At 41.4% G+C, this 17,201-nt stretch overlaps 1 protein-coding gene across 11 annotated transcripts in view; it reads left to right on the forward strand.

Moving 5' to 3' along the window:
- The window catches only part of LOC118125305 (cytoplasmic dynein 1 intermediate chain 1), a 56,405-nt gene that overhangs the window by 7,522 nt on the left and 31,682 nt on the right, over positions 1-17,201 (forward strand). For all 11 annotated transcript variants that reach the window (XM_035183767.2, XM_035183768.2, XM_035183774.2 and 8 more), the window contains one exon: positions 16,564-16,659. In XM_035183767.2, coding sequence (XP_035039658.2) covers positions 16,564-16,659 — 96 coding nt within the window. The remainder of the gene's footprint in view (positions 1-16,563; positions 16,660-17,201) is intronic.

The raw sequence follows: 17,201 nt of genomic DNA on the forward strand, positions 1-17,201 counted from the left end.
GTACTATAAGGCCGTGGTGAGGTATAGGTACTGAGTGCTATCCTTGTTGTGTAAAAATGCGTATATATTCAAAAGTGGAACTTTAAAAATGTTCAGTTTTGCTTATATATGTTCCTATTATGTATAACCAAAGAATCTTAAAATTGACATATACAGAAGAGCTGTCTAATGAATTTATAAAATGTTCATTCTTTAGTCATGATTTGCTGTGAATATATGGAACACAAGAAGAAAAAGAAAATAAGTGTATGCATGTGCATGTTTGTGGGTAGCTACATGTGTGTTTCGGGCATGTGAGGTTATGTGTGAAAATGTATTTGTGCATATTTGTGCCTCTTCAAGTAGGCGTGCACATATGTACTGAGCAGCAGTTACTAAACACGTGTGGTCAGTGCACTGGATTTGGCACATTGTTGGCGGTTGCATATTCAAGGGCTATAGATTTGAGTATTTTTCTATTGGAAGAGAAAGAAAGTGGAGATTTTGAAAGATGGCCGCTGCAGCTGTTTCATGAAACTCAACCTGCTGTTGTTGCAGATACAGATATTCCATTCAGAAATGTCATTGTCATGTGTAGGATTGCACAAACAAATACTACTCCACCTATACTCTACACTGACTGATATATATATATATATATATATTTATATTGTATAAATACACACTTGCATATATAAACACATGCACTCACATACACACACACTTCTGGTTGCCAAGACAGCTGGGAGCCATGTGACTCCAAAGGGGTTGTACTTCCTGCTTCCTGTCATTATAATAGATGGTCTGGTGTGGATTCCACCGCCCTCATCCACCGGCAACCATCACACACACGCACACGCACACACACGCACACACACACACACACACACACACACACACACACACACACACACACACACACACACACACACACACACACACACACACACACACACACACACACACACACAGTCTCTCCTGATCAGCATCCAAACGGTCCGCCTCAACTCCCCCCATTTCCTTGACAGACTCAGGAATAGATCATTTATTCAACAAGTGCACAGGCACTGACTCACATACATGTGCTGGGAGACATACACACATGTGTCTAACACATATACACAACCAGAATCAGGTCTTTCTGCCAAGTTTAAATGTACACACGAGGACTACTGTTGTCAGATGCTGTCAGTGCACCTACACAGGGAATCAAAACAATAACCACACACACACACACACAAAGAAACAATACACAACTGTTACACACTAAACAAGGCAAATGGGTAACGAGATAAAGACCAGAAATGAAACTGCCAAGCAAATAAACAGACGGCAGTTAATGTATTCAGGTCAAGTAGTCTGTGTAAGTGTACAAACAAGTATACACACTGTGACTGGTGAATGCCTGTAGCAAAGCAAAGTCCATTTATTCGGATTTCAGCCCCCAACAGCATGTTCAGGAGGTCTCTCTCTCTCTCTCTCTTTCTCTCTCTCCGTGTGTGTGTGTGTGTGTGTGTGTGTGTGGGAATGAGAACATCTGGAAGCCAGAGCCGAGCTGCGGTGGTCTACAGGGAGGTGACCCTGGCCTTAGGAGACCCTCCCTGTGCAGAATGCCACAAAGCTTGTGTGTCTGGAGAGAGAAGAAAGGAGGCTGCTGGTGTAGCACCTGCCTGCACTTCTGGTTGTGTGTTTGTTCAGGCCAGTTCCTGTTGCTGATCACTGAACCCTACATGCACACAACAACACAATATCTCATGCTCAGGTTGCATGTGTAATTAGTCAGGCTTTGACTCGAAATCTCAATTGAATCTTGAAGTTTGAACAGCTAAGTGTTACGTTTTTATTTATAACTGTAAGTTAATGTGAAACGCCAAACCTAAAGTGGAGTCATGATGAGTTGTGAAATGATTCATGCTCAATAAAATGCTTTTCAGCCCAACAGTAAGGTTGGACACCTGGGTAACCGCAGAAGTAAAATGAAGTGTGTTTGAGCGTTAAAAGCAGGAATGTGTGTGTGTGTGTGTGTGTGTGTGTGCGTGTGTGTGTGCTTATCTTCATCTCTAGCCCCCCAAAAGTGAGATAAAAGCATTTAAATGCTACCAGGTGGCTGGCTAGCTTAAAGGTCACAAACCCTGCCTCCTCCTTGTTACTGGATGGGACATGGACCAATAAACACACCAAAAAAAATATTACTCAAAAAAGGTTTCTGTCATTTTAGGGGATTCCTATGACGCTGATGTTTGATCAAGTGTTCAGTTTTCTGGTTAGTTTGGATTTATTTAGTTATGTAAAGATATGAAAACAGGATGAAACTTCATGATTGACAGCTGAGAGTGTGTTGGCAGGACCATTTCTTTTTTATTGATGATTTCTTTTTGCTTTAAGATATTTTGCTTTTTCATCTTTAACTTCCTTTTTAAAATTCGTTCCTCCTCTGCTTCATCACTCTTTCTCTGTCCTCAGGGTTCGACTCGGACCAAACTGTTCTGCATAGCTCGCAATTAATGCTACCTCTGTGTGATGTAGAAACATATATTCTACAGAGAGAGAGGAAAGAGTGGGATGAAAAGGGGGAGAAACCCAGCTGGCTTCATGGGAGGACTGGACGGAACAGTCAATCTGTTGACTTAATGATGGTGGTGTGTCCCAGGGGTGTGTAAAGCTCTATGGAGAGACCTCTTGTTGTTTGAGTGTGTATATGTTCCTTTGAGTGTGTCTGTGTGTGTGTGTGTGTGTTTTTTTTTAGGGATAACTTCATCAGTGACACTGAATATTTCTCAGACAGCAGATTGATGCTGATGCTGACCTCTGCCCTGTAGACACCCGATCCAAGGGGAAGGGTGTGGACAAAAATTTGGAAATCACTTTTAGGTTCAGGTCGGGTTTGGTCACGTTAGCTAGGCGATCTGCCTGTAATCAGTGAAAACGTCAGGTTCTGGTCGGGCTCGATTACTTTTTTCTCAGGTTTGGTCAGGTTCGGACAGAAAATTGTGGCCCGAGCCCCCCTACTGCCCAGTCAGACTGAAAGTGTGGTCATCATAAAAAGGCCACTGGCCAAATGATGCTTTTCATTTTGCAGATGTTTACTGTGACTTGGATTTTTGTTATCTCCATCAAATGCTATTAAGCCCTAGATTTATGAGATGATCCCTCATGTGAGAGTAATATGATGCAGTGTGGGAGAAATGTGGGAGACTCACATTAAAACTGTCATATTGTCATTGTGAAAGGAAGAGTAAGTGACGTCTCATCACTTTAAATAATTGATGGATGACTCAGCGATTCTCTCATAACTCTTTCTCCTAGTGAACTTCTGACCTCCCCAGTTCTCATGTCTGTCCTTATGCCCAGGGTGGCCGACTGTGTGTGTGTGTGTGTGTGTGTGTGTGTGTGTGTGTGTGTGTGTGTGTGTGTGTGTGTGTGTGTGTGTGTGTGTGTGTGTGTGTGTGTGTGTGTGTGTGTGTGTGTGTGTGTGTGTGTGTGACGTCAGTAAGCTCTAAAAGAGAGCGTGTGTGTCTGTGTGTGTGCATCTTCAATGAATGTAGCTTTATTAAAGTGCATTGATTTTGTGTCTTTGTGAACACGTGTCTGTCCTTGTACACAAGTGTTTGTGTTTTAAAGATCCCATTCAGTGTGTGTATGTGTGTGTGTGTGTGTGTTTGTGTGACTCTCATTTAAACTAGTTAATGATACTGCTTTTCATTTCCGTGACTAATTTGCGTCCCTATAATCGCAATGTGTAGCTTGTCTATGCATGTTCTTCTCCCATTGGCTGTTTACTGATCTGTCTGTCCTGAGTGTCCATTGTGTGAGGCAATCAGATTAAGGCCCAGTCACGGTCGGCTCCAGCTATTTACTGCCATCCTAATGGGTATGAATGGACATGCTTGTCGTGAGGGACGGACGCTGTGTCTGCGGACATAGCAGGGATATAAAGTAAGCTCTAATGTGGTGTGTGATAGTAACCTAACCCACTGAGGTCAAACAAAGTGTGTGTCTAGTGGTCGGTGTTTCATGCGTCTATCTTGTGTTTTACTGGGCTGACATGAACTCGAGAAAGAGAAGTGGCTGTTATTTCAAACTGACTATTTCTTTTTCATCCAAAACAGATTTTAATCCAAATGAAGTCAAATTTTTGTCAGTTGATCGTTTTAGCTTTAATCTGCCAAGTAACGGTCCTTATATTTCTAAAACAAGTATTTGTAAATGCAGCAAAGGTTAAGTTCTGACAGGCATTGTTGCAGTGTGAAGGGTGGATGCTTTTTGTGGCCTCATTTAAGAGAGACACAGTACACTGCACTTTTATGGCTACAGTAATTCTCAAATTAGATTCGTATTACCCTGTGAGCTGACTCAAGCAGAAGCAGGGTGTTGTTTTTAAACCTCAAGGTCAAGGTCGACAAAAATACGGTCCGAAAACACATTTTCCATGTTATAGCCACGAATAATAAAGCTAGAGAGACAATCCAAAGCTTATATTGATCATATAAATTATTCCCCATCATATGTTGTCATATGATGAAGTCCCCTCATGAAGAAGTCACAAAGAATTCTGAACATGACATAATTTTTAGTTGTTTGTGACAAAATTTTTTGTAAAAAACTTTTTTAAGGTGATATTAAGTCAGTGTTGTCTTTATTATCTCAATGTGCTGCTCCTGGACGGCCAAAATCAATTAATTAAAGAAGATGCAAAAAAGAAAACATTTCTTATATTTCTATTATTATAAAACAAAGTACTTATTGTAGAAATATGTTAAAATCATGTTCTTTAAAATGGAAAAAACTAGAACCTATATTTAAACAGTTGGTGTCATTCCACTAAGGCTATTTTAGAATGTTCTAATACCATCATTCATGTCGTAAAGATTTCTGGTAAAGCCCAAAAATTTGGGCCAGACCAAGTTTTTGGCCTTCAACTCTGTAATGACAGTCTTACTTGTGTAACATGCTAAATGAAAAAAATATGCTGTATTTTGTTCTTCATTACTTTTTTCTATTTTAGAAAGTATCACTACTGAACACAGTGAAAAGTGAAGTGTTTCAGACTCAATTCTCGTCAAATACTACAGAAGAACTAGAGCCACGTTTCAGACACTGTTCATGGGGGAGCAGGTGGTGACATGTCACATAGTTTCTTTAAAGTGTGGACAATCTTTCTGTCTCCCTCCCTGTTACTGTTACTGTGGACCAGCCAGTCACACTTGGCCATGTACAGAGTCAGTATCAGTGCTCGAACAAACCCACCCTTACTTTACTGATCTCAATCTGAAGATAACTATCTGTGCGTGTGTGCCTGCGCCTACTTGAGATGTTGGCAAGATCAGGAAAGGTCAAGGGGATTGTAGCCATTTTGTGCGTGTGCTTGTGCACATCCACATGTGTGCAGGTTGGCATGGGTGTAGTAAATTGGTTTTCGCTCAGTGGAGCCTTGAAAGAGCCATAATGGGCCTCAGTGGAAAGGTAGCAAAAGAAATGGAGAGAAGCAAAGGAGAAGGAGAGAAAGTAAAAAGGTGAGGAACATGTGCACCTTAGGAAAAAAACAGAGGAATGGAGGAGAAAGAGGAGAGACGGCCCACCGATGTTGCAGCAGTTCTGATATTGCCGCTGTAATTGTTCACAGTGAACCACAAGTAGGCCTTCACAAATACAACTTTGTGTGTGTTTGTGTATAAATTGATGCTGCAACTTTGGAAAACCCCTTTGTGAGGGTTAAAAGTTCACAGGGTCAAGAGTGTGCGGGTGAATTCTCTCTGCGTCTAAATGCAAAACTATGTGCATAACTCTATCTCTCTCTCCCCCTGTAGTATTTTCCGACTCATTAGTTTTCAAGGTCTGCACACTCTGAGTATATAGTTGGTCAGTAATTCACTTAAGTATATTTACTGCAATAAGAGGCTTTCTTTTTGACTTGTGGTGGACTGGTAATGGCCTCTAATTGCAAGAGAAAACCCATTTCCAAGCACTAATCTGAAAAAGACACACAGTCTTTCAAATGCACACACACATACACACATAAGCAAACAGATTCATAAATGTAAACGCACGAGTGCAGAATAACATACATGGGAGTAAACAAGCATACACGCATCCTCAGAAATATACACATGTGAACCTGCAAACGTGGTTACGCACACATATACACACACGCACGCACGTCACCTGAACTTTACACAATCCCATAATGGAGCAGTTAAGAAACAAAGCTGAAAATTTGTGAAATGATCCTGACCATTGGCAGCACATTGGTCCAATTAGAGTGTTTACTTTGGTGTTTTTTCCCCCTTTAATTATTAAATGTGATTCAGCAGGTCACTTGTACAAAAATGTCCTTTTAGATTTAATCCAATTGAAGTAGATTTAAAATTGGCACCAAAAATATCGCAATCCTTTCATGTCTGAAATTCATCTCTACTTGAGTTTAATGGGTTTAAAGCAGGAGGTTATAGAATGTTTGGTGTCACACATATGAGTTTGTCTGATGTTCTGCGTAACAGACGAACACGTTTCTACCTAATTTTGCATTTGTATCGAGAGTTCATTTATCTGATGTGCTATCAGAAAAATCTGAAAAATCAGATTTGGAAAATTCATGTGAACGCCACCTCAAACCGGAACAGCAACTCAGTAAGTTAGTGAAAATGTTGTTGCTGAGTTGCTGACGTCATCACTTATAAACCAATTAACCCAATTTTACATTCAGCTCTTAATCGTAGCTTTTAACGTTAACTTGTTAAATGTTTTGAATGATTTACGTCTGTCACACCTGATTATTTTTCTGTTGTCATTTTTATTATGCAAACATTGTAAAGAGGTGTCAAGGTGTTGTTTAAATGCTCTGAAATCATATATACAAAACATTTTGTTTACAGCCTCCATGTAAACAAAATGTTTGGGACCTTCCGAGGAGCTTGTTGCACATTGAGATGTTGAGAAAAAGACCCATTGACATGACATTCAACCATATTGTCTGTCCTAGTCAGCACAGTCCCTATAAAACCTGTTACTTATTATATCCTTTGACATTTTGCTAACGCAAAAAAATCCAATCAATTTTTTGCTATTTTCTTTTTTTCTGAATATAATATTATATTAAAATTTCTCAATATATACACACATCAACCATACACCAAACATAAAACACATACACCAAATATACAACACATACATTTACTCCACAAATCAAACAAATAAGCCTAAATGTCAGAATGTTCATAACCCATCAACTTAAATAGAATATGTTGAATATAAATAAACATATATGTACTCTAATCCTAAGCATTTTTTTCAACATTCTCAGAAACACAAAGACACAAACAAACATTCAAAACACTTTTTTCTTATTGTTATTCATGACATAGTTGTGTAATGTGAGGCTTGTTTACAGTTAGACCTGAATGTAGCTGATATGTTTTGTCTGGTTTCTCCTACTCCAGAGCTTGGAGAAGGAAAGAATTACCGTTAACAAGACACTCACAACTCCTGAAGCCGAGGTCCTTTAAGTTCTCTCAGCCAATTTACCCCGTGTCCGTCTGTCTTTGGCATTTTCTACAATCCACTGAAGCAACGAGGCATTCATATAAAACCGTGAATGTAACACACTCCTGGTCTGTATGAAACCGACATGACTGAGGGGTTTTGCGGGCAGAGTCTTCAAGGTCCTGAAGGGAGGAATGTGGTTGCATGAGTGTGTGTTTCTCATGGCGAGGTACTTATACGTTGCTTTATGTGTCTGTGTATGTGCATATATATATACGATGTGTGCGTAGCCACATATGGAAGTGCTTGCCTCGTACATTGTTGTTGTTCCAGCACAGGCGGGTAAAACAGGACCGAAGGTGTGTGTGTGTCTGTGTGTGTGTGTGTGTGTGTGTGCGTTGTTAGAGGCTAAATCCATGTAGAGAATAACTATAGTGAGTGTACCTAGAAGACCTTGAACAAAATGTACTCAGTTGTTTTGCTGTAAATTCCTATGTTGAAAGTAGATATAAGAATTATCTTTTAATGTTTCTGGTGACTTTTGGGTCCATTAATACTGTGCCACACATGCTATACATACATGTTACACACACTTTCTTCTGCTTCATGTCAGATTTAGGCTTTGCCATTAGGTTCTCCCCTCATCTGTTCCCTGCAGATACACATAATCGGCCAGCGCTTATCACTTTCTCGCTTCATAAAACGTCTCAGAGCTCAGTTTCACCGTCATCAAACTCTAAAGGGCGCAGCCCTCTCTCCCGTTTCACTCCCCAAAATTGATGCAGCGTCCCAAGCGGTTTCTGTCAAAAACCGTCCGTGGCAGCCGAAGCCCAGAGAAGTTCTTGATATTAGAGAAAAATAATGTCTTTCGCAGTGTGTAAGGTATTCCAAATGAGTCACAGATGATTGCAATTTTCCCCTATGACCACCGTATAATAAGGTACATGAGCCCTTTCTTCATCTCCCTCTCCCTGGCTTTCTTTCTCTCTTTGGCAAAATGACCATCATCCAGAGTAATATTTGCCATCTGAAGATTGCTTGAGATGAGTAGGAATACAGTTTCACGTGTTGCTTTCTTTCTTTTTAACTCTACCGCCTGTTTTCTTTCTTTTTTTTCCCTCTTCTCACTTGTGTTTTGTTGAACTTGACTTTTTGACATGTGCGCCCCACCCTCTCCCCCCTTGTTGCATTTTTTATGTGTGTGTAAAACAACAGTGGGGCATGAACCTTTCCCTGGGTGGTCTCCCTTGTACTCCGAGATCCTTTCGACTCTCCAGGGGTTTTCATTTGAGAGGGTAGCGGTTCACTGCCACAGTTAGCCTGCAGCTCATAGCCCTGCTTCACTTCAGCCGTTTCGGTCTGATGGCTATTAACCATTTCAATGCTTGCTTGTGTACTTTTACCTGCAGTTTAACAATGACACCCTGAGGAATTGTTTTTTTTAAATACAGACATTTTATTTACAAAATCACTAACTTTATTTGTCAGGTAAAAGTAAATATTTAATCTTCTAACAAGGCAATTTGTTTTTTAGTCATAGTGGAAACTCTCCACGCTTCAAAATCAACTAACTCTATTCAAGTTGCAAATGATTCTGACCTATTTCGACATCATCAAGTTTACAGCTTGACAGTTGATTGAAGGGAAATTTGATCATTATGCTGGTTTTCTGCTTCGCAGCAGTGTTGACTGCTATTCTGCAACTCTCCAGCAGGGAGCACTCTTAGCACATATACTTGATTATATACTTGATGGCTCTCTCAGTCTTACAATGAGGTTGACAGATTTGCTATTAGAAATAAGTATCAAATGAAATTACATTACAGTCATAATTTTTCCAAATAATCAAACTTATGCACAAACATATCTCAGAAGAAATCTTAATTTGATTGACAACATTTTACAGGATTTAAAACAAGTCTTTTCTTTCACTAATTGAGCTCCTTTTCCTGAGAATATGCTGTTGTTTATTTATTGGATGTGCTGCTGAGGTGCTGTGGAAGCAGTTGTATATTTTAGTACAATTCAGAAATATTCAACCCCCAAGCATCAACGTCTAACAGGCCTATAAAAGCTGTTTGTCCCATGTGTCCGTGCGTCCCTCGTTAAAACAAAATGAAACACCATCGTCATCCAAGTGGCAAACACAAACCACCAATCGCCATCCGAGCCACACACACAGATGAGAACATTGTTGTTTCTGAGTGACACAAATTCCTGCTCAGATGATGCGTAGAAAAGCGAATTGATGCTGTATAAGAATTTTAGATTTTATGTAAGACTTTCTTTCTGTCGGTCCGTCTCTCGTTCTCTCCCTCTGACTGGGTATTTGACAGTTTGGAAAGTTTGAAGTCATGGTTTTTAATCAGGGCCTTGCGGCCAGGCTCAGCGCGGCGTGGCATGGCATGATGGCTCACTTTAAAGATGTGGGTCTGGGTCGGGGCCAAGCCTGGGTGGCACGGCTCGAGGAGAGGGGGGTGGGTGAGAGAGAAAGAGACTGAAGGGGAGAAAGATATGGGCAGTGAATCTACTCTCGCTGCACCCACAGCACAGAGCAAGGCTTGCCGCACACCCCCAAAGGCCTGAATGGGCTGCATTAATGACAGCTGATTATGTGTGGGCATGCGTCTGCACAAGGTGTGGACCCGGCTGTGCACAAACACATACACACTGTTTGATCAGTGTGGTGAAGAGATGAATTAATCTAAATCATCCTGCGGTTTTTAACCTCACCGCTTTCACATCAGGTCGCGCTGCTAATGTGTGTGTATACTTTTACCCCTACTGTGGCAATCATGACTTGATGAACCATGCTGAATTTTAAATATTATTTCCTATTAAACCAAATGGAAAAAAAGGAATAAAATTAACAAACTGAAGTTAAAGTAGGGCTTGGTGATGTGGCCAAAATTGTTGATCAGTCGATATTGATACTTATTATGGTAAATTTCAAAAGTTTATTTGTTGCAAGTTATAAGACTGATTTCAGACACTTATTTTTGTGCAGAAAATGACTTTTTTTTAAGTTAAAACATTCAAAACAATGATATGTGTTATACCCCTCACCGTGCTGGTGCAATGCATAATTAATTTGTGTTATTGCTATTGAAGAAAATGATATCGTGTTAATTTTATCTTTTATCATTCAACCTTAAATAACAGGTTTCAGAGGATTATTTGTGCAGGACATTTTAAGCATTTTCACTTTGCTCTCGAAACTAAATAAATTATAAAATATATTATTTTTCAAGCAATTTAAGCTTTCGGATAAAGTCTGTTCAACTTTAGAGCAAAGCTTCGTCTAACCCATCAATTTGCTGTCCAGTCTGACTCACAGATGTAAGTGTTCCTCTGTGTTTAGAAAGATTTTAAGTTTTAACTGAGACATCAATATTAACAGACTATAGAGACCTGTGTAAATTGCTCAGGACAGTTCACTAGGACACTTGTCAGTGGGTAAAAGGCATGCAAAAAGTATGACTGGCTTAACTATCAAAAGAGGGATGAATGAAGTGTTTATTTTAATCTCTGGGTTTTTACTCAAATGACCTGTGAGCTTGTTCCAGATGTGTGAAAACAGGAATTTCCTGCCTTAATGAACAAGGATTGTGAAGAGTTATGCTTTGTATGTGCAGCGATCTTCTGTTTAGAGATGACACCATTTTTTAGATCTACATCCCACATAATGAAATGTTCATGTTTGTGTGCCAAAAATAACGCCCGGTGTGACGAGAAATTTCCTACAGGCCTATCAGATCACATTTTATTTATTTTAAGATTGCGTCATTTTATTTCTGACCGACATCATTTATCAATCATGTAAAATCATTGTGCTTTTATCATTTTCTTTTTTCTTTTTGGTAATTGGATAACAAGGATAACATTACTGGAGGTGGGACGAATAAAAGTGAGAGAATTCCCCTGATGCCTCAGGTCATTTGTAACATATGCAGAGGTGAAGTGAATGTAGTGGGAGTATGTGTGTTGTGTCTCTCTGTGACAAAAAGAGTTGGGTTTGTGTGAGTGTGAGTGTGAGTGTGAGTGTGTGTGTGTGTGTGTGTGTGTGTGTGTCGTGCCAGGCCCACATTAGAGGAGCCTTTCAAGTCTTGTCGATCTCCTCCTACTCCTCTGCATAGTGCTTGTGTTGTGGTCTGCTCAACAGTCATCCTCCCAGAACCCCTGCGAACTCTGTCTAAGTGTGTGTGTGTGTGTGTGTGTTTATGTGTGCCCATATATGATATTGTAGGGTTATTCCCAGTGCGTGGGATCCCCCAATATCCTGCCGGATCTCTCTGTTGTGTCCCACTCACAGATTTTTCGACGCCTCCCCTCTCTCTTATCAATGTCTCTCTGTCTTTATGATTAATATCATAGAAATCTATAGAAAATTATGAGCACTGTCAACTTTGATTGGGTGTGACTCAGTTGAGCAGTCACCTCCACACCGATAAGATAAATCTGCAGCTCCGCTCCTGTGATGCAGACGATGACAAACCTGGTCTCATCCCTCCGTCTACACACACACACCCTCAGCTCTTTGATAACCACGCCAACTTCTCTGCAACACATTTCAGCACACTCGCGCTCACTGTGGGTTGCGTTCAGAATAAAGGGTTCGCAAACTGCTTTGATCTTTAACAAACAGAGCACATGGTAACGCATTATTGTCGTGACACACACACACACACCTCATTGTCCTTTAGGCGAAGGGAAGCAGAAGATAGTGTACGTCTTTTATATGCTGTCAGTGTCTTTAAAACTCTTTCCTCCACATGCTCGATAGTAGCTGCCTACTGTGAATTAATACAAGATAATGAAAGTCTCAGCAGTGCATCAGTCTTCATTAAAACTGTTTTCTTTATTTCAGAAACACATCAGCACATTACTCTCACCTGAACTCTTTCCCTCTACTCGTGGTCCATAAGGGAAACAACGATGCTCCTACTGGCCCAGAAAACATGATTATAAAGTGTTAATAAGCTTCAATACAGTCGACAGTTGCATTTTAATAACAAGCTAACTCCTTGTCTGTGTGAGAAGTTAAGAGTGATGGGTAGGTGCAGATAAAGGTTTCAGAGAATCAGGTCAACGTAAAAGCATGTATAAGAGGACTGATTTTGTTTAATGTTTGAATTCGATAAATATATATATATATAAGTCAATCTACAGAACGATCACACATTTCTTAGTATAACATAGTTTTACTGTTGATATACAGTATACTTTTCATTCCATGACATATGAAGGAATCAACTCTGTATTTGATACAATTAACTATATGATCTGTTATGCATTATAATTCATAAAATTGAAGCAAAATTAATTGACTAGAAAATCAGGCTAATTAAGCAATTATATCACTTAATCATTCATGAACATTTTACACAAAAAAAGACAAAGACTCACTGGCTCCATCTTCAATGATGTAAAAATCCCTTCAAAACTGTAAAAATCCTTAATTACTCATTGTGTTAATTTTCAATTATGAGGTGCTTGGAGTCGTTCATTTTGATATACAACTATAATTTATATAATACAATTCATATCAACAGAAGTTTATATCTATTTAGTATTTACCTGCTCAGATTTGTTTCTCTCCTGATTCCAATTCCTCCATTATGGTTATCTAACAGCCAATCTGACACCGGTTCTCTAGTGAAACCCCTCAGCTTCCTTTGGCCTGGGTTGTGTCGAACACAACATGGCTGCACATGGAAAGGAACTGTCTGAACAAGTGGGAAACCCGATTGTGAGACTTCATTAAGATGAGAGAGGGTGGTCGATTGCTGAACATGAGCTGAAGCACATTTCCAGCGGTGGTTAAGAACCGTTCTGCCAGTGACAGAAGTATGGTCTTAATTGCACTAAAAATGGACTCAAGTGCTTCTGTCTCATTGACTGATCAAGCATTGTGAAGGACATTGCATCAAGTCAAGCTCTACACTCTGTATCCAGGAGGAAAACCATTTTAAAATCACAAAATTACAAGATTTAACTCTTTGCCAGAGAGCATGAAAAGAGGCCTGATGTATATTTGCAGCACTTTCTTTGGAAATGAAACCAGAATAAAAGAGTTTTAATCAGATGGTGTTTGACACGGACCCGATCAGGACCACCACAGTGACTGCACTGTGCCGATTGACTAACATGGAGGTGGGACTTTGCTGCTATGAGTCTGCCTGAGTGAAAAACATGTAGTGGAGGTGACAAAATGACTGAAAGTTTGTAGACTCAAATACTAAATGAAAAGACGACTCCCAGTCTCATGATACAATACATTTTGAATTAACTGGTGACTCATCAATGTAGGAAACGTGGTTGGTTACAACAACAGTGCGTTCATGACAACGGGCGCATTTCAAAGAAAGCTGCGACCAGCATGACCACAAGTCTAACTATAAACAGTGACATTTAGACATGTGGATATGCCTCAGATTGTGTGTGTGCATTTACACACACCTTTACACCTCGGTGCGTGTGTGTGTGTGTACGGTGTGTTTGTACCTCCACACTGTGAGTGTGTGTCTGCATACCTGCCAGGATGTGCTGAATTGACTGGGCCTGGTCAGCGTGAGGTAGCAGCCAGGGGAAGATTGAGGCAGCCAGATGCGGTGGCCCCGGGCTACCAAGGATATCATTACCCCGGGCGTGTAGCCGGCCAAAACAGCAGCCCCCAAGTCGCGTTTCATCAAGGTGGACCCCCCGTCTGTGGCGAGGGGGAGGAGACCGGTTAACCTGTTGTCCTGCAGCGAGAAGCGGTATTAAGCAGCAGGTGGAAAGAGAAAGCTTCCCGTGACTGGAATGAGGTGGAAACAGGATAGTGTGCAGTCAGAAAGTGAACCCGCAGACAAGCAGTGACACACACTCAAACTGTGGAAGATTGTCTCTTTTGAATTCCCTTCCCTGCTTCTTTTGCAGCTCGACAGGAAACCCTGCAGTGCCTCTGTGTGTGTTTGCATGCACGTTTTGCATAAAGTTTTGTTCTCTTACCCATAAGCCCCATTTTCCAGTATCATTTACCGCATTGTACAGTCGTTTGGGCTTTACTTTGAGCACACACTGAAAAGCATCTCTGAAAAGTTCCATTCAAAGCAGATTGCTGGGATATTTTTGGTGCGTGACTGACAGAACAACTTGATGCATGGCCACTGGCAGCAACATCAGCAGTATCTCCGTACGGGAATTGGACCGTCTCCCCTTAGTGAGGTAACCCATAGGCCATGAATCACGCTGCCTTGCTCCATAGTCCTGTGGTCCCGGGGGCTGACAGTTTGACCGCTCCTCAATGTGGTCTCTCTCTCTCCTCTGCTTACGCTCCTCCCATCCTCATCACCACACATTCCAACCACCGGACTGGTCACGTAAGGTCATGAAAGCAGAATAGAGCCGAATAGAATAGAAGTGTCTAATGCACGTTTGTTAGTGGAACTCCATTTGCTTTTTCACATCTTTGCAGATTACCAACCAGCGTTTGTTGAGGGGAGTAATGACTGATAGATGACAAAAACCTCTGTCAAGGAGATTGTAATTGAAATGAACACAGGGGGAGAGACAAAGGGCTCCAAAGAAGGGTTTTCCTGTGTGTTTCTGTCTGCAGCTTGTCTGTTTTGGCAGCTCCGACATGGAGCTCGTCTGGCAGCCTGCCCGTCTGGTCCTCTCCGGTCTCTTGGTGGGTCACTGGTGTTTGGATCACTGCAGTTGGCTGTTAACCACCGACTTGGACTGAGCCCTGCCGCCATGTGTTTGATTTAGCTTAGTCATTTATTATATACACACAGTACGAAAATGAAAGTCGTATATCAAAAAAGGTTTGCTTGGAAGTGAAAAACAAAAGAAAACACAAAGGCAGGATGAGAGAAGGAGGTACTGGGAAGCCTAAAATGATGAAGTCAAATAATGCGACGATATTCATAATAAATTCACTGAAGTGTTCAACCAATTATAATCATATTTGTTGCTTTTAAAGAGCAGCTTAAGCGAGTACAAGTGATAAATGGACAGTTCATCCGGTGCAAGAGAGGCTCTTGAGAGAGTGGTTTTAACAGTGCCCCAGGCCATACTCCAACTGAGTTAAACACACCCTGACGTGTGTGCTTGTGTGTGTGAGAGCGAGACATGACACGTCTGAGGGTGTGATGTAGTCACTTCCTCTCACTGGACTGAGCGACTGTTGTCAGCTTGACCCTGCGCCAGTTAACCCCTCACCACCCCTGGCACTGCGGGTGAGGGCCCCGGGTGTGTGTCTGTGTGTGTGAGAGAAACAGATCGTATGTGTGTGTGTGTACAGCATGTGTGTTGGCAGACCACAGGTGTCTGGTCACGGTGTCAGGGTGTTAAGAGGTCTTCGGAGAGGCCCCTGACTCTCAGCATCTGTTTCGGAGGGAGGGGAGCGGCAGAAAAGAGGAGGAGAGGTTGGCGAGGGTTACCAACACACACCCTGAGGGGTGTTGGGGGCAGTAGCTGACAAGCAGGTGCCTATGTTGACAATAACCCTTCATACTTGAACCCCAAGCGCACAGCGCACACACTTCCAATAAATCCTGGAAAGTGGAGTGTAATTGCAGAGCCTGATTGGAGGAAATCCAAAGGGAATCCCCCTTTTACACACACATCACTGGATCTCTTTGCTTGGGGTCAAAGGTGAGAGAAATAGGAGAACGCATACAACTCCGACTTTTCCCTCGGACTGTGTGTGTCTTTGTGTGCGTCTCGTTTGCGTGCATGATGAGTGCAGTATCCCCACACATGGGGACCATGTGAACACATGCTTCAGCTACAACATGGAAATGGGCCCCGGCTTGTTTCCTGTGATACCTCTTCTCCCAAGTCAACGTATATTTAATGTACATTAGCAACTTTGATGGAAAATCTGCTGCTTTTGTGCTTCATATTGTTTTTGTAAATATGTGTGCGTGTGTGTGGGTGTGTGTGTTGGTAAATGAAACCCATTTGGACTGAATGTTTGTTAGTCAGGTGTACCATGTCTGGCAATGATTATTTTGGTAAGAAGGGGGGGGCGGCACACAGCAGGAGGTTGAGGTAAATTGGAACAGCTGTTGATTAACATGAGTGCTTTCTCTCTGTCGTTTTTTTTCCTACTCTCAGTAGAGGAGGAGGAGGAAGATGAGGAGATGATGGAGGCAAAGCCAGGCCCCGAGTCAGAGCAGCAGGATGAAGACGACAACAGAGAAAACAAAGAAGGTACGAGGACGGACGGATGATGGAAATGTAAAAACTGTGGAGGTCAGACTTCTGTCAACCACTTCAGGAATTATGTCACTAATATTCCCGTCTCATAAACTAACTTGATATATGAGGCAGTTCATGCCTCAGGTACTGCTATCTACTGGATATAAAGATTGCTTCACTTCCTCCTGCTTTCCAGAAATGAAGCTAAAATATATTGAGCCAGGTAGCAAGGTCCTCGACAGAAACAATCTGTGAAAAAGTTATTTTTAACATGTACTTTAACTGTTTAGTTTGATCCATGTCCAATCAACTAACCTGGAGTAGGCTGTATTTATAACCTGTACTGCAGGTAGGCACCACGTGGCAATTGAGACGCTTTGGCTTCACTTTATGGTATCTTTCATGTTCTCCATCTTTATATATAGTCTATGGTCACTACAGGGATCCCCATTCATCATTCTTAAGTCCTCACTCGTTGCTGTCACGAAACACGGGGACTCGTGTGTCACACCCTCTCCCAGTCAGTGGGTGTATCAGACGGAAGGGTGGCGATA

This window comes from Hippoglossus stenolepis, chromosome 17 (assembly GCF_022539355.2).
Source record: "Hippoglossus stenolepis isolate QCI-W04-F060 chromosome 17, HSTE1.2, whole genome shotgun sequence".
Classification (NCBI taxonomy): Eukaryota; Metazoa; Chordata; class Actinopteri; order Pleuronectiformes; family Pleuronectidae; genus Hippoglossus; species Hippoglossus stenolepis.